The following is an 18,201-nucleotide window of genomic DNA, read 5'->3' on the forward strand; positions in this document are numbered from 1 at the left end:
AGAAAATTGTGGCACAACCAGTCATTAATTTCCTCGATGCATTTACCAAGAGCCTGTACAGGGCCTCGGTCTCCTGGTGACATTGTGATATATATTTGTGTGTCATCTGCATAGCTGTGATAGTTTATTTTGTTGTTGTTTATAATCTGTGCCAGTGGGAGCATGTAGATGTTAAACAGAAGGGGTCCCAAGATGGAACCTTGGGGAACTCCACATGTGATACTTGTCTGCTCAGATGTGAAGTTACCTATTGATACAAAGTATTTCCTGTTTTCTACGTATGTTTTGAACCAGTTTAGTACAGTTCCTGAAAGACCTGCCCAGTTCTCCAGTCGTTTGAGTAATATGTTGTGGTCAACTGTATCAAATGCTGCACTGAGATCCAGTAAAACTAAGACTGACATTTTTCCACTGTCTGTATTCAGACATATGTCATTGAACACTTTGGTCAGAGCGGTTTCAGTGCTGTGGTTCTGTCTAAAACCTGACTGGAAGGCATCGTAGCAGTTATTCTGTTTTAAGAAGTAACTGAGCTGTTGAGAAACTGCTTTTTCAATGATCTTACTTAAAAATGGGAGATTTGAGATCGGCCTGTAGTTGTTCATTTGTGTCTTGTCAAGATTGTCCTTTTTCAGTATAGGTTTGATTACAGCAGTTTTTAGTGATTCTGGAAACACACCTGATAATAAAGAAAAGTTGACGATCTGCAACAGGTCTGACTCTAAAGTCTTTGAGACCTTTTTGAAAAAACGTGTTGGCAGGACATCTAAACAGCAGGAGGAGGAGTTCAGTTGACCTAAGATGTCCTCCAGGTCATTGCTGTTAATCGGGTGAAACTGTTTGATGGTGTTTAAACAGTTTTTCGGTGGACACAGTACATATCCTGGATCTGCTGTTGATGTACCAACTGCTTGTCTAATCTTTTGGATTTTGTCTGTGAAGAATTTGGCAAAGTCATTGCAGGCCATGGTCGAATGAAGTTCAGCTGCCACTGACACAGGAGGGTTTGTTAGCCTGTCAACTGTAGAAAATAAGACCCGAGCATTATGGCTGTTTTTAGTGATGATGTCAGAGAAGTAGGACCTTCTTGCACTCCTCAGTTGTAAATTATAATTGTGAAGTTTCTCTTTATAGATGTCATAATGAACCTGGAGGTTTGTTTTTCTCCATCTGCGCTCAGCTTTCCTACACTCTTTTTTTCATTAGAGTCATCAGAGGCTTGTTAATGCAAATCATCTTGCAGCACTGGGATGTAGCATTGTAGTACCTGGATGTTGTAAAGATTCTTTTCTCCTCCTTGATTCACCTCGTTTCCTTTTCTCACCTTTGATTGGCTTTGGAGTTTGCCCTTAATCGCATTCACCTGTCACATGTTACATAAGGACTGCACTTACTCTTTTTACTCCCACATAGGGCGGCAGCTGAGAGTTAGCAGCCCACATGTGTCCTTTACAGCAACAGATAGATGACTGTTCATTCACATTCTGACTGGATGAGCCCATGATGACCTCAAGATTCCTTTGAACCTCCTCGTTAACACTGGACACTGAGGAAATTTGACTCATCGTCTCGTTGGCAGCTTAAAAAAAAAAAAAATTCCATCACAACTAGAAAATTCCAAAGATGATTTGTGATTTGAACGTCTTTATTAAAAACAAAACCACAACTGACTTTATGCTGTATAAAGCAAATCTTCTGGCTCCTGACTGAATTATGCGGAGGCGTGCCATCTCACACTGGTGTCTCGGTGAAAACAGACGTACATTTATTTCTCTCAGTTACACAGAAAAAAAAAAGCAGACGGTGGATACATGTTCAACCACTTTTTATTGCACGATTCAGCTGACGTGAGATCCTGCACAAAAGTGTTTCAGCACTGCATCAAGGGGAGGATGAAAAAAAACAAACAAAAAGGACAAAACTTGTATATTTACAATAAATGCATCACTATTACCACTTATACATTATGTACATATTAGTCTGGTTTACTATGACAGTAGTTACAGATTGAAACCCCTACACGCATTACACTTCAGCTCTACAGGGAATTACAGTGCTTTCAAAAGAAAAAAGGGACTGGTTGGACTACATTCACTCAACAGAACAATAAATCAAGGTTAGGATGAAGATAATTAACATAGGAAGTCAAAAATACTCGCTGAACATTTGGACACGTCCCAGTCACATGCCCTGGGGAAAAACTTTACAAAAAAAAAAAAAGTGCAGTTATTAAAAAACAAAAAACAAGAGAACAGCCTCCTGATGGATGTATACAAGTAAAATCTGCTTCTGAGTCTTTTTTAACAGATTAAAAAAAATAATAAAAAGTTGCTGAAACAAGCGACCTGTTTGGAAGAGAGAATTTAAACAGTCAGACAAATGTGAAGTTAAAGGCACAAGCAAATGTCTGCAGCCTCGTGACCGACTCAGAGAGCAGCAGCAGCGAGACCTAAAAATGTCAAATCCGCTCAGGAAGCATAATCAGCACTTTTCAGGCAAAAACTGGCAAAAGTGTGGAGGTGTCACATGATTACAGCAACCTGATTGTGCTCTTCCCTCGACAGGTGTGTGTGCTTTTCAGAAGCAGTGGTTTCAGAGCTCTATATTGTCAGACTTGGCTCAGCTCAGCACTTTAAATAAAAGAAAATCATTACATACATGAAGATACACCTGTGGGAACGCTGTTTTAACACCTTCAGGGGAAAAAAAAAAAATAAAAATTGGGTGGGGTGAGGGTGTTGGTGGCTTGGCTGATGCTTTCTGGTGCAGAAGGTAAATGCAGAGACTCCCCCCTGCACAAATATCAGGACTTGCTTTTAGGCATTCTAGTGAAATGCTGCACAATCGAACAGAAGCACTGAGCTCCCTCACTCAATGTTGATGTTCTTGTATCGGAACCCCTCAGCTTCAGGCCTCGTTTTGGGACTAGGGGGACATGGTGGCTGTGCCCATCCTTACACCGTCTGCAGGGTGAGGTTATGAAACTTGCATCAGCCAAACACGGGCCAAGTATTTTAGCAGTTTTATGCTCAGCCAAGCGTCTGACACGTAGCCCTCGGGGCTCATCGTTAAATGCGACAAAAGTACACGTCAAATATTAAGATGCATTACGTTAGCCAGTGTGCTGTCGTCTGCCAGCGCGTGAGTGTTAAATAATAACCGGACTGCAGTTCTGAGACAAAAACCTCCGGAGGATTTAAAAAAAGAAAGATTTTTTTTAAATCTCAGATTACGTCGATAAAAAGCCCGGCTTTCAGACAGTATTATTATATCTCAAGCCTAAAATCTGCGGAGATCAGATATCAGACACTACAGTGGATATTTAAAAAAAAAGACAGAGAGAGAGAGCACCTTAAGGACTCTGAACTGACCCGAAAAGTCACCGTCATTCCTTCGAGAATGTGGCTCATCATCGAACAGAGTATTTAAGACCTGGAAATCCTCCAAGTAGTGTTTTTTTGTTGTTGTTTTTTTTTTTTCAAGTCACAGGGCAGTTTTCAGACTGCTCTCGTTTTTAATACCTTCTGTAATCCCTCGTTTACTGGACATGCTTCACACTGTTCAACATCTTTGTTTCACAAATAAACTCAAATTAAAAAAAGAAATCATAAAATTATTCAAAAAAAAAAAAAGAAGTTCAAACTGAGCTACAACAAAAACAACAGCACACGTCTACAGTTACAGGTCATCTATGGCTACAAAAACAAAAGAGGTCATCTGACGCCTATCCATAGTGTCTTGGTGTTCCATATTACATCTGGCATATATATATACTATATATAAAAATAAAAACAATCCATTTGGCAACCTGTGTGATGTCTTACACTACTCCAGTAATTATACTTTTGGTCTTCGATATACACATATAGATATAAGCTATAAAACTCTGCTGTTCAAGATAATCCGTGTTGAGTGAGAGGAGGCGGCCCGACTGAGGTTCAAGTTAGACGGTGACACTGGCACTTGGTTTCAGTCCTGGCTGGATCAGCGTTAATGCAGACGCCAGCTCATTTCTTCTGTTATATACACATGAGGAAAAACGAACCAACAAGCTGACAGTAAGATGAGAGGCTGTTTGGTTTCTGGAGGAATGAGTGTCCGGACCTGTGCTTGCTCTGCTGATTTGTGCTTCACCACAGATGGTTCGCCTCAATGCAGACGAGACGGGGGGAGAGGGGAAAAAACAAACAAAACAAAAAAAGCCTGAAAATTTCAAAGGTAAAAAAACAAAAAGACTCTTGAGCGATGAGCCATTGCTGAGCATGTGAGAGATCAGCAGCTTTCCCTGATAACAACGATGTACAGTGCCTTGGTTCCTGTGAAAACACTATATGTGGATGGGGAAGAAGGGGGCCCGAGTCTGGTTTGGTGTTTTTGGCTCTGTGAAAGGTCACTTCAGGTGTCTGCGGATTTTCTCTTGGAGCCCTTTGTTTTGCCCTCTGCTCCCTCCGCCTTCTTGGAGCTTTTAGAGGAACGACTGACGGCGGCGGCCGTTTTCGTCTCCGAGTCGATATCCTGGGTGTGGCTGTCGCCTCCCTCCAGCTCTTCGTGCTCCATACAACACAGCTGTCCTGTGGGGGGCCAGGGACGCAGCGCCCCCTCCTGGTGAGCCTTGCAGAAAGAGTTGGGGCAGAGTTGGCAGAAGGCTTCAGAGTTTTTCCCACAGACGTCACAGTGATGCCAGGGGCAGTCCCAGCGGCCTGTGGAGAGCCACGACACTTTCACTAGAGCTCAGTCAGTTACATCTCATCAAAGAACAGCCTCATGGTGCCCATGTGGGGCCTTAACATTGCGAGAGGCATCAATTTTGATTTAAAAAAAACACATTATTGTAAAAACAGCTAAAAACAAATGAAAAAGAAGGATTAAAGAAATAGGCAGCCGAAGCCCATTTCTCCTTTTATGCTGGAAGCAGTGAAGCTCTCCATTTCCATCTCCACTGCAAACTTAGTGATTAGTCACCAGGTGCAGCAACTTTCCTGGGGGTAAACAGACTCCCTCCTCTCTGAAAGCCTGGTTTTGACTCATTTAGTTCAGACTCGTTTGATGTGAAGTTTGCTTGCTGCCATGTAATTTGTGAGTAATAATAACAGGGAGTTAACATAGCATAAACAGATGCATTCAGACTGTCTGTGGAGTCTTACCGAACGGTCTCTTGGTGAGGTTCAGGCAGGACAGGTGATAAGCTTTGGTGCAGGTCTTCTTGTCGCAGAGCACCAGCTGCCCTCCGTCTCCACAGCGGAAACACTCGTCCTCAGATTTTTTCTTTCCCTCCGATTTCCTCTTTTTATACTTTCTCTTCAACCTCTTTCCTTTTGGCTCAGCTGTTTGGCCATTTGAGTTCTACAGAGGAAATGCAGAGGTGAGCAAACTTATGGAACTTCACCAAAGCAGTTTAGTTCTCCTCAATCGATTTGTACTGAATTTGTTTGGATTTGGAAGCTCACCTTCGGTCGGTCACCAAGAAATCCGCTGCAGTTGGGCGCGCCGCAGCGGCACACGGTCTTCTCGTTGCCGAGACAATCAAGGTTGTAGTTAAAAGTCAACTCGGTGCCTGTGATAGAGAAAAAACAAAAACAGATTAAAGAATATACTATAAGAGCATATTTATTGCTTAAATTTAAGACTAAACTTGCAGTCAAATGTCTCTCACCTGCTGGGATGTCGCAGACGGCGAACAGGCCGACACGCGTGTCACCATTCACCGTCCACTTCTGTGTCTCACAGTTGGGCTGACAGCTGTGGTTCATGAAGCGAGAGTAGTTTCCTTTCGGGCCAGCGTCGATGATTCGGTCCTTACCGTCACAAACAGATGGCCACAGTCAGTCATTTGCAGCACCTGAACAGTTTATATCTGATGCACATCCACAACCCAGCTACACTTGCATTTCCCATTTAACAAATTTTGCAGTCGAATTGCATTTGTAGTATTTGTAGTATTGACTACTGTAATGTTACAGCTGTCTGTCATGCAACATTCCCAATGCAATACCAATCTGTTGATCTAGCTCCCCGTGGAAATGGCACCGCTACCGAGAAGTCGGCACCCTAACACTGTGAGGAGCGCAAACAGCCCACCCGCAGGGCGTGCTGGGCTTTCTCGATAAGCGGTCGGTACCAACCTTGTCGATGGTGAGCATGTAGAAGTCGGTTATGTTGTTTTCATGGGCGTATTTGATTCTCGCCCTGCACTCCTCCTCGTCGATCAGCTCTCCAATGTACTCGTTCACAAACTCACCCTGTTCGAGAAACGATCAGAAACCAATCAGACCAGAAACCAGAGATATCGTGTTACTTGTGTAATCTGGGCGGGTCTGCAGAGCTACGGCGTGAGTATTTTTGGGCAACGTCATGATGAATACAGGCCCTTAGCTTTCACGGGCAGCATCTTTAAGCAGTTTTAATGAAATGAACAAATAAGATACTTCAAGCAAGAACACGTCAATGCAAGAAAGCTTCTCACCTTCTTGATGTCGCGCAGGCAGATCAGGCCCCAACCTTTGCCGGGGGTCTTGATAATCTTGGTCTCTGGATACAGACGTTTGGTGAAGTCCTGGTTACAGCAGCGCTCCCCACTGGGACACACCTGAGGGTGGCACTCGTATTGCAGCATGCGGTTCAAGCACTCCGACTCAAACCCACACGGCCGCTCGCCAGATGGCTTGCAGTTACATTTGGGGATCTCAGAAATGTCTGCGGTGTACACCTGAACCTTGCCGACAGGTTTGTTGACCTAAAGGTGGGGGGGGGGGATAACATTTTTTTTATAACAAAATAAAATGTGAAAGAACATGCTTCATACCCCATTATGGAAAGGAAAAGCAAAGTTCATCATTCACTCATTTTTAAGATGCAGCACACCTTACACGCACAGGTGCATTTAAGCTACATCAACTCATAAACAGCCATTCTTTTTGTTTTTAAATGGAGAAATTTTCTGCTTTTATTTTGAAAGATCTCTAACAACATGAAAATGTAAAACTGACACCAATCAGCAGTCTACAAACAAAATCAAACGCGGCAAGACGAACGTTTGAATTTTCCTTGTCCACATAAAAACACACAAACTGTTTATGAAAATCCTAAAATTCCATTCATGTAACTCTGTACTTGTGGACCGGTGCTTAGACATAACAAAGACATTTCACACCTTGATAAATTTATATGGGGGAGGTTTACGGCTGTTCTCCTGCGCTTCCTTAGCCTCTCGCTTTATCTTTATCTCCTTAAATCGCGTTTCGGCCTCCAGCAGAGCTGAGGAAGACAAAACAGAACAGAGTATGAGCACATCGAGCTAAAAATACACATTGTGTTTGTTGTAATTATGACAGCATCTGTTACATTACAAAAATCCAGAAAATGGCTTTCATGTCCAGTTGAGCTTGTCTGTGTTTTTATAAAGCATTAAAACCTGAAGACGTTAATGTGGAAGCTGCAGCTTTTGGCAAAAACCACCTTTTAATTACTTCTGTTAACACAAAGCTTGAAAAGAGAAGCTTTTTATAATGATGAGTGGCTTGAAACCAAATCTGATTGTTATGATGGCCTTTAAGTTGTTTTTTTTTTTAAAAACTGAGTAATTACTTAATTAGGGAAAACGTTTAAAGCATGCAGACAGTAGAGGAGATCTTCACCATTCTTGAAGACTTTGCCAATTCCATTCCTCTGATGTTTGCTTCCCCTGTCGCCTTCCATGTATGGAAATACTCTGCCCTGGTGAGTCCAGAAATAATCCTTGGAGCCAAAGAAGAAGACTGGGAACTCTCCGATCTCGTGTCGAAGATGCTGGATGTTGGTGGGAATGTTTCTTGGGTGGTGGATCTCTGCTGGCCACCATCTCAGGAGGACAAGAGAAAGATAGAAGCAACAAATGTATAACTTACCGATTTAGCTCAAAGATATGAAAGGTAAAAAGATACCCTTGCATCCAGTTCCCTTACCGGTATGTTCCCAGTTTGACCCAGATGATGTCCCTGTACTTGGGTTTCTTTCCGGCTCGGCAGTCGTTGCAGAACCAGCTCCCATCCGGCATAGCGATATTCAGGCAGTCAGGGTGAAAAGCTGCCGGGCAGGACTCACAGCACAACAGCTGTCCCCCTGCAACACAAGGACACCTTTAGATGGGCGACCAGTCCTTTAGATGCTTACTTACAAATTCAATTACATTTTATTTATGTACTGCCAGTTCACAGCAGTGGCCTCAAGGTGCAATAAATTGTAGGATGACAAGCCCAACCTTACTGCAGCATATTTAAAGGATGGTTTAGAGTCACCTGATCAAGAAGGAAAGTTTGAATCCATAAAGTTGAGAAGGTTTCTGTCCCCTGAATCCAAACTGGGAGCTGGTTCCACAGAAGAGGGAACCAAAGCTGAAGCCGGCGCCCCCCATTCTAGTTTTAAATTATTCAAGACCTTTTACGTGAGGTGAAGGAGCCAATGAAGAGCAGCCAGCTCTCGCTTTCTAGTCAGTACTCTCGCTGCAGCATTTTGAACTGAAGTCGTTTTTCACCATCGCTTTGAGAAAGCATGTTTCCAACTGCACAAATACTTTTCCCACATATCTGTTTAATGAGCATGGGGAAGGACACATCCTGACCAACAATTATTTCAATTATGCAGGCTTAAGTGATTAAGTATCTGGTTAGACAGTAATTCTAAGGATTTTTAAGGCTGGGTACAAATAACCTGTTTTATCTGAATTTAGAAGCAGGAAAGTAGAAATCATCCAGGTCTTTAACACTGTAAAAAAAGTCAAAGTATAATCTGTACTGTGCTGATTTATAAAAAACGCACATTAAAACCAATGTTTAGCTTGACTCTCAGCTAAAGAAAGCTCCTACGTACACACTTGTTAATATAGCCTAAACAAGGGCATATAGCTTCATTTCTGTTTGGGTTGTGAAACTGAGATATGTGAAAATAGCTAGTGAGACTTTTCTGCAGGATATAATATTGTAGCTAATAAAGACAAACTTTCTTTCTGTTTCAGTCCGCTCATCTCACACACTCCCACACAACAACACGTCAAAACTGGCTGAGGGAAAGGGAAGGGAAAAAACACTTGAGCTGCTGCAGTTCAACATTTTCTGATTTTCAGTAATAGCAGCCTGGGAGATTAATGGCGCCACATTTGACATTTGAAGTTTAAGAGAGGTTTAGTGAGCTATAAATATGTCATTCAGTACTGAAAAGTAGCTTTATATAAAACTGACTAGTACGATGTTTAATTTTAAGTGCATACAAGTCGCTTAAAACCAATCAGTCTGGAGCTTTTAGTAACAGCCGTGTGTGAAGAGGTGAGCAGCTGCTTCGAACCTTTGGAGCAGACGAAGCACCAGCTGACATTGACATGGCTGTGGTGGCTGTAGCCCTTCTTGGCGTTGAAGTGGTTGGTGCAGATGATGGCAGTGTTGGTGATCATCTCACTTCCTGCAGCCACACACTGATCGCCGATGTGGTACGCTACTGGGCATCGAAGGCATCGCATCAACCTGCCTGCAGCGCAGAGAGCGGGACCAGGTTACACAAACATACGGCGAAGTCAGTGAACTCGGTGACCCAAAGCGCCAGAAGGGCACAAACGAAACCCTGAATGGATACCTTTGTAAACACGGACAAGGGCTCTACTGATAACCGATGACCTCAAACAGAAGTGGCAGGTATTCACTTACTTGTTTATTCCTGTGAAAGGTTAGTCATAAACCATTTGACATGAAACTGCAATTTTAAATAAAGTGATAACTGTTACATACTGGAGATAACTGGGCTTCTACAAATAAGCAAGGCAAAGTCTTACATTTAAGACTTTCTTAATGACACTGTTATAACACTTTAATTCAAATAAGACCAAACCTGCAACAGAAATCAATCAATTGTACTAATATCAACTTCCCAAGTAACACAGTAATACTAGTTAATTAACTGGTACGAGGTTCAGAATCAAGGAAACCAACATTTTATAACTGCCTTCCTGTACAAATTTTACAAAATACACCAAGCTCCGCCTCCGTGAGCTAAAATGTCCTGATGAGAGCATACCTTTGTTGGACTTGTGCTTTGTGCGGCAGCCGTAGTGGCAGCTCAGGCAGGTGTGTAGCGGGCACCGGAAGCCCTTGTTGTCAAACACCGTGAGGGTGTTGAGGCGGACACACGCTTCGTGGTAAAATTTGCCACAGTGTGGGACGTGGCAGCGCCGGACCTCACCCTCCAACTTCTTACAAATGAAACACGAGTGAATTCCTAAAGAGAAGAAACAGAGAAGAAAGAATCGGCAACGGGAACAGAATTATTGTGTTACCATAAACGGTCTCCTTCTGCTCACCTGTGCTACACTCCTGACACAACAGCTTGTCGTCAGGTTTGAGAGTCTGATCGAGACAGTGGAGGTGGAACATCCCGCAGCACTGACCCTCACAGGGCACCAGGTCCTCACCAGCCTGCTCACACATCTAGAGGAAAAACACATGCACACAGATTTAAACTACAGCTGAGTGAACTGAGTGAGCTTTAATACCGACTCGTTTCGAAACAAACAGCAGATGTACCTGACAGACAAACTCTTTTTTGCGTTCACCCTTCTTTGTCCCGTCTAAGCTGTCACTCGGAGATTCAGGGCGTCCTTCACTCCCAGAACCCTGCAGCAAACAACGTGTGATGAACTCTGAATAAGACAATGCCAGTTAGCTACAGTTGTACCATTCACACTGAAGCCTCTAAATTTGCTTCTCATCTGACTAACGAGCTAAACTAATTGCCAACATGGCTGACCTCTCTATAAAGACAAGAAGAAACGTCAATCATGAAAACAACTTGAATTGCTGGAGAAACCTTTTCACATTAGTACCACCAGCTGTTACATCCCCTCACCTCGGGATCAGGACACGGGGAGGAACGCCTCTTCTTTGCCTTGGAGGGTGTGGCCTGATTCATTCCATCCTGTTTCCTTTTTCTCTTGCGCTTTGGTTTCTCTGCCTCTTGGTCATCTGTGTACCATCAAATGATCTGGACTTTAACTTTAAGACTCAAAGCAGCTAAGACGCCACAAATCCACAAAGATGTGAATTTAAAAGAGCAGTCAAACAAATATAGAGTACCGGTAATATAATTTTTTTTTTTACCAGTCAGGGGACTTTTTGACTTCTTCAGATGTTTCCTGGGTTCTTTTGCATCCTTTACGTCGGTTTTCTTTGTCCACCTTCTCCGCTTTTTCACCGGTCCTTCTGAAGTTGAAGCCTGAAAAAGGCAAACGTTTGCTCAGTATGTTGTTTATCACAAATCGCTTGATGTCCATGTTAGATACAAAACATGTTGCGTTTTCAGCATTCAAACATGCCAAGAGAATAATTCAGTTTCTCCAGGGAAAAGTTTCTTCTGAACAAAGAGTTAAAAAATTCTTAGACTTGGGACTGACAAAGAAACCCACCTGTTTTTGAGCATCTTTGCTTGGTTTGGATCTCTTGTTAGACTGCTGATCCTCTTCTGCCACAGCATCTGTTAACAGCCTTTTCTTCTTCTTTCGCTCCTTTTTCACTAAAAAGAAAATGAATGTCAGCTTGGTTGGCTTCCTTCCAATGACTCGTTTTACATTTTATTAATTTAAAATGAATTTAGGAATAATACAGAAGCTGCCTTGACCTTTGCTACATGCACGACTGTTGTGGTCATTTTAGCGCTAGCATACTTTCAGTCCCTGTAACATCAGTGGCTCCTGCTAAAAACTTTGCAGCGTTTTTAAGCTTCAGCCTCCTGATGATAAACGGGTTGCCATAAACCAGCCACTCTGCTTTTCTATTAGTCACAAGAAGCAGTTTAAAGCATGACACTCCACAGCTTTGGTAATTATACGCCAGCTAAGGTCAAATTCGGCCAAAACTCAATTAGTGGTCAGTTAATCTGCTGCGAGGTCTTCAACTTTCAACCAACCTGGAACTGAAACTGGAAGTGAGACCACTTCTGAAACATCATTTGTTGAAGAGACCTCCTTTGTTTTCCCCTTCTTCACGGGCTCAGAAGTGTTGTCCGCTGCAGACGTTTTCTTTCTCCTCGCTGTCTTGGTGGGAGAGTGACCCTGTTTGGATATTCTCTTTTTCTTCTGAGGTACAACTGGTTTACCTTGTTTACCTGATACAGATTTTGAGGAATTCTGCAGAAAACAAATGTTGTTTAATGCATGATTACAGTATTACACATCTTAAGAACATGCGCTTAAAACAGCATTTCTAAGAACTTACAGTTAAAATACTGACTAATCACAGATCAGCACAGCTCTCTGTTTTAGGTTTCAACAATCTGATGATTCAGGTTTATCATTTCTTTTACACCAGCATAAAAATCGAGCTTTTGTATTGTTTGTGGAACAAATTGTGACAGAGTGGCAGTACCCACCGGTTGGAGGGGGAGATCTGGGCTAAGCCTATTCTCTGCTTTCTGGTTCAGCTTGTTGCTTTGTTCCGGCTTTAACTTCTCCAAGATGTGGAGGTTCAGATGAGGCCCGTCGTCATCATACAGAAATCCAAAGTTGGCCATGCGAGCATCCAGGGACATGTCGAGTGCCTCCTTGGCCTGAATGATGCCCATGTTCCACTGAGCCTGGAGTTTACGCGGCACAGAGGGAGTTGTCTGTGGGACAAGTAGAGGAATGAGCCAAGTTACAGGTGACACATTACAGCAGTGATATTCAACCTTACAACTCTGAGGAGGAAAAAAAAAAAAGCCTCTTCCCACAAACTTATGAGATGCAGACATAATTTCTTTGTTAGCATTTTGTTTGTGAGTAAAAGAGCTCTAAGTGGAATTAAGACTAGTTTTGTAATGAAGTGATAAAAGATTTTATAAACCCCAAACCTGAATAAAGTGAAACTAACAAAACAGTTTGAGGAAATTCAGGGTTTCAAAATTGCGTCAAAGTACCATGTTTCTCATAACGGCACACCACATTTGCTACACAGCCAACACACAGAGACGGCACATAGAGGGGAAAAGACCAAAAGACGGCGGCAGCAGAAGACATACCTTTTTATGGTTGATACGCGAGGCCGGCTGTTTGTTGCTCCGACTAAGCTCTTGGTATTGATCCTCACCAGTGAAGGACACCATGTTCTTCTCAAAGATGTAGCCTCTCTCTGGGGCATCTCCAAAATACTGCACGTGGTAAAGGAGACCTGACCTCCCATTGGCTGTTGAAAAACAATAAATGGACAAATCAATAAAACCATAAATCAATTTTCCAGGACATGTTAAAATCGTGCAGGTGGCCGTGAGTTTCTCACTTTTCTGTTTCTGTTTAAAGTGATGGTTCAGTTCTGGGTCTGTGGTCACCATGCAGGGCCACCAGGGGTATCCTGACACCTTTGTCCAAACCAGATCCCCAACGGAGAAGCGGCTCAGCAAAGGAGCCTGTTCCTTTACTTCCTCTTTCAACTCTGACCTGTTCTCAGGCTGCACAAGAGAAAGAAAGACAGTTACTCAATAAATACAAACTTTTGTAAGAAATGATCATTTTCCCAACACATCGTTAATAGCTGAAAATGTTCTACTTTTAATGTAATACAGTCTGTTAAATTAACTGTACCATCTCTCAGCATATTGCAGTATACTACACTGCACAAAGGGGTTAAGTAGCACTTAAAAAGGTAAGAATAAAAGTAAAACCTCATCTGTCTCTTCAGTTCCCTCCACAATGTTTGTGTGGCCAGGAGGCTCCACTTGGATGTCAGAGGGATTTAAGTTTGTTTGAGGATTTGGTTTGACAGTTCGCCCCCTCCTTTTCTTTATATCCTGCCTCTCATCGGTTCCAGATATAGTACCTTCAGCGGCTGTGGCCAAACTGGTCCCATTGGCACAACATGGCTCAAATAACGGCTGCGTGACTACTTGGGGTATCGTTACTGTTAGTTCAGCTTCAGTGTGAGGAGTACAGTTGTGCTGATGGGTGCCATTTGTGGCAGGTGCTTCGGCACCCCTGAACATAGGTGGCTCAGGGGTACAAAGCTCGGGCAGTGAGTCTTGGTCACCGTTGAGCATGCGGGAGGTGAGGTCTTTGAGCCTGTCGTGACTGTGGTTGTTATGGCCAGCCATCTTCTGAAGAACGCTGTCTTGTAGTGTGGCAGCCAGCTGTGCAGCAGCTTTGTCCATTAGCATAGCAGGGTCACTACTCATATCCCCTCGACCTTTCCGTACACTGAGGGACTCCGGTGGTTGCTTCATGCTGATCGGATTGGCTGGTTCGGGCATTGAAGGCAGGGAGCTACCTTTGCTATCCATCACTTCTAACCCCCTCCAGGGTCACTGAGCTACAAGGGAACAAGTGACACATAAAAACGTTTTATTCTACAGGTTGAATCAGAAAACAATATTATCCAGTATTTGTGTGTGGGTATGCTTCTGATTCTTTCAATTTGCTAAACTGCATTCTGAGACATGACTCCAATAAGCATAACGTTACACATTTTACAAAATGGCACTCACTTGCTCCAGCGAGCTTGAATAGAAAGCTGGGAGGGGACACAGAATACTGCACCTGTCACGGAATGTTCTAGCCTTGTAGTTTCGGATGCTTTTACAAGAAAGTAGAGCGACTCGATTGACCAGAAGCCTGAAGCAGCAATAACTGTGTTTAATGAAACAATATCTATACATTTATCTATTCATCCTCCACCCAATAACAACTAATGAGAGTGAGGTCAGGTCAAGCCTATCCTTGATTATAGCCATGCATGCGAACGAAACCCACTTGGCGGCATGAAAACCCTCTTACCGCGATAATTTTAAGTTGGCTTTTCCTGGAAAATGACTCGCTAGCTGCTAGCTGCTAGCTGCAGACTGTGGCAAAGTAGTATGGAGAATCAGCCTGCAGGCTCCACCGCATGCAGCGAATGTCCAATGAGCGGACGGCTGGCTGTGCCGCGTAACGACCGCATTACCGGCTAGAAAAGCCGCGGAAATGGAAGCAGCTGACATACAGAGCAATGCAACTGGGAGTGCGAATAATTGCTGGAATTTAATCCATACCACCCTTTGTACAAAGCTAAACCATATTGTCTATTGCCCTACACTGTGACAGTAATGTTCGTTGCAGTGTAACTGCAGGACGACTGAAGCTGTCTTAACGTTAACGCAAGCGGTTTTAACGAGCGCTCCGTCTGTACGTTAAACATTAGCGTTACGTTAAAGTGTTCCGCCGGCGAGCGTAGGCTACCTATTTTGCCAAGCGGACTTCTCTATAATGTCATGCAAGAAAAAGGCCCTGGCTATTTCCTGAAGCGGAAGCCACGATGAGGGAATCTCATGGATCACATCCATGGACAGGCGGTCAAGCATTTTCATACAGCGTACAACCGCATCTCTGTCATCACTACAGTCAGCCATTACACCGGATTCCAGCAAATAGACAAAGCCGCCATCAAGACGCTTAAGACATCAGCTTACTTGCTATCCGATTAAACCAAATAGGCAAATACCTACGTGGCGGCATAGTTGCACATTGGCGGTAAATCGTTTAAAATGTTCTGCTTTTGTTTCACTTCTAAATTTATTTTGCAGGCGCCATGACAGCTTGTTTCAAAAAGCTAACAGTGCTAGCCAAAGCTAGCCCCAGTGAACCATTGAAGCCAAGTCAAACTGCACATTTAACGTTAGCATAGATGGCTAACTAGCAAGTCATCTCTTGCTAAAATGGATGGTCGACCCGGATAACTGCACTAGCAAAAACGCAACCAGCTTGATTTTCCCGGATTGACAATAACATGAAAGACAGCATCTTTCTAGTTACCTGCTGAATCTCCTCTCGGTGGTTAAAGGGAAAGAATACCCGTATTCATCATGTAAAGCGAAGGATTTCATTCAAGTCGAATCAAAAGCTTGCGGGAAACTCAAACTCTCAGGCCAACCAGCGCGAAAAATACTAACTTCCGATTGGTCGGCTGCAGAGCGAGGATCCAACCGGTCCTTTCAAAAAAACAACCGTAGGAAGTAGCTGACCCCGGAGTCTCCCGTCTGTTTTTTTAATGACATTTCACATTTCCCCGTCCCTTTTTATCTTTACAGCATATATTCAGGATAAGTCTTTGTTTGCTTTATGAACAGTGGTGTAGTGTTCAACATTATACCTAGTGTTTGATACTTAAATACAAATTTCAAAGATTTCCCTCGAAAATGTGTCAAATATGGACAATAACAGTGACAGAGTGGCTGAAGTGCTCAAGCTAATATGAGATGACTATACAGGCAAAACCTAGAATAGCAGGTATGAGGTAGCTATGATGGCTGTGAAATAACTGCACATTGTCTCGCTGGACTCTAATCATAGGGGTGGCTTAAAATCGTCAAACGCTTCACGCTAATCGAGAAAAAGTTTATTCTAAATATCAAAATTAGTTTGGTTCCTAAAAAAGAGAAAGAATCAAAATCACAGACTTGCAAGAAAAGTTGTGTGATTCCTTTGTAAGAAGGGTTGTTACAGCCACATCACTGTGATTCTGCTTAATGGGAAACTCTCCGCTCACATTCAATTTTTGTCCAAATTCCTTATCAGTGCTTTATGATAACCAATACCAACACGGCAGAGCATAGGCCCGACGCTTACTTGCGCCTCATGCTGTAAATTCAAGCATAAAAAAAATGCAGTACCAGCAGCGCGTGCTAAGGGGCGCGAAACTTACAGTAATCTATTTAACAACAAGAACGGCCCTTCAAAATAAAACTATATATATATATATATATATATATATATATATATATATATATATATATATATATATATATATATATATATATATATATATGTGTGTGTGTGTGTGTGTGTGTGTGTGTGTGTGTGTGTGTGTGTGTGTGCGCGTGTGTGTGTGTGTATTATAGTGCTGATTACACATAACGAGAAATTCAGAATAACCATTTTGTTGGTTTGATGGTTTCTTTAGGTAATTCTCTGGGTTAAATCTAGTATGTAGATAGGAAAGATGTCACAGGTCGTCTCTGAGCTGAAGTCCTGGTCAGGATTAAGCTTTGTAACATTTTACGACAAGGCGAACACAGATCAAGTGAGAGAAAGGCATCATAACACTGGCATACAGGGCACTTTAATTACTTAAAACAGAAGACAAATTCTCCCCTTCTGTCACTCAGCAGCAGCTGCAAAACCGTTAATCAACATTTAACGATACTCCACAAATGGAGGAATTCTAAAATATTTTTACTCAAATATTTAGCAACTAAATATATAAAAAATATGTATATATGTATCAGTTAGATTCCGTTTGTCATACCAGTAAGCCACCTCTTCTTTTAATGTGCTACATGGCAATTGACTACTGTTTTTATCAAACACGCTATAGGTCCCATCGATCTATATAGAATAAGGCGCTGAGAAAAACATCATATTTGTCATTAACTTTTAAGTACGGGCTGCTCTGGAGGATTTAAATGTCATCATCAGTGAAATTCTGTCCTGTCTCTCTTTGTTCAGCTTTTCTTTTTAGATGTCCTCCATATACATATATAAAATGAACTGAGCAAGCGGTGTGATGCAGACTTTTGTTCTGTCTAAATCTAAAATTAACAAACTGGAATAAAAAACACTAAATTAAACTACCTCACGAAGGTCACTGGGTTATTTTGAACTGAACCAACTAGGGTAATCCCAAAATTTGGACAGCATGCAGGTCACCGGGTTACTGACTCTCTGGCTGTCACAGACAACAGTGTAATTAAGTGTCCACTGACTGCTGAACGAACAAGCTTGCTTGACTAAAAAATGAATTGATTCTTAGCCGTGGTAATCTTTGAAATGTGGGAGAGTCTCCTACTATTTCATGTATGCCAACATAGTTACTGATTGTCTTCTCACCACCCCTTCCACCCCACCCTTTCTTTACCAGTACTGGCATCTCGTTACTTTACTTAAATATTTATGCAACTAAATACATATAAATATGTCTATGTATTTATTTAATTTATTTACACATCACACTCATTTACATCCTAATATGCCCCTGTATATTCGTTTAATACTAGTTTGCCTTATTTCTGAATGATGTACAGTCATGGCCTGTACATTTTCCTGTCAAAAAAAGAGAATAAAAAAAACTTGTGAAAAAAGACAAATCTGTCATATCTGTGGTTCCTTATATATTTAGATTATATCTATACGCAAATTCATGCTACACGTCTTATAAAATTATATATATACTTATTCGCATTTGTGGT

General features: G+C 42.3%; 1 protein-coding gene across 2 annotated transcripts; it reads right to left on the minus strand.

Moving 5' to 3' along the window:
- Positions 1–1,810: 1,810 nt before the first annotated feature.
- On the minus strand, positions 1,811–15,907 carry nsd2 (nuclear receptor binding SET domain protein 2). Of its 2 annotated transcripts, none has more exons than XM_080869927.1 (22): positions 15,770–15,907; positions 13,651–14,291; positions 13,269–13,437; positions 13,012–13,175; positions 12,385–12,618; positions 11,923–12,142; positions 11,423–11,529; positions 11,118–11,232; positions 10,867–10,982; positions 10,545–10,634; positions 10,322–10,448; positions 10,039–10,239; positions 9,316–9,495; positions 7,941–8,097; positions 7,635–7,837; positions 7,151–7,254; positions 6,464–6,733; positions 6,123–6,239; positions 5,654–5,795; positions 5,448–5,554; positions 5,145–5,343; positions 1,811–4,700 (listed from the first exon to the last, which is right to left on the minus strand). In XM_080869927.1, exons 2-22 carry the CDS (start codon positions 14,260–14,262, stop codon positions 4,396–4,398), a joined length of 3,939 nt encoding a protein of 1,312 aa, XP_080726053.1. In that variant the 5' UTR covers positions 14,263–14,291; positions 15,770–15,907; the 3' UTR covers positions 1,811–4,395. The 2 variants fall into 2 exon arrangements, with proteins under 2 accessions (XP_080726053.1, XP_080726054.1); XM_080869928.1 differs by lacking the exon at positions 15,770–15,907 and adding an exon at positions 14,467–14,721.
- Positions 15,908–18,201: the final 2,294 nt, after the last annotated feature.

This window comes from Rhamphochromis sp. 'chilingali' (assembly GCF_963969265.1).
Source record: "Rhamphochromis sp. 'chilingali' genome assembly, chromosome: 21".
NCBI lineage: Eukaryota > Metazoa > Chordata > Actinopteri > Cichliformes > Cichlidae > Rhamphochromis > Rhamphochromis sp. 'chilingali'.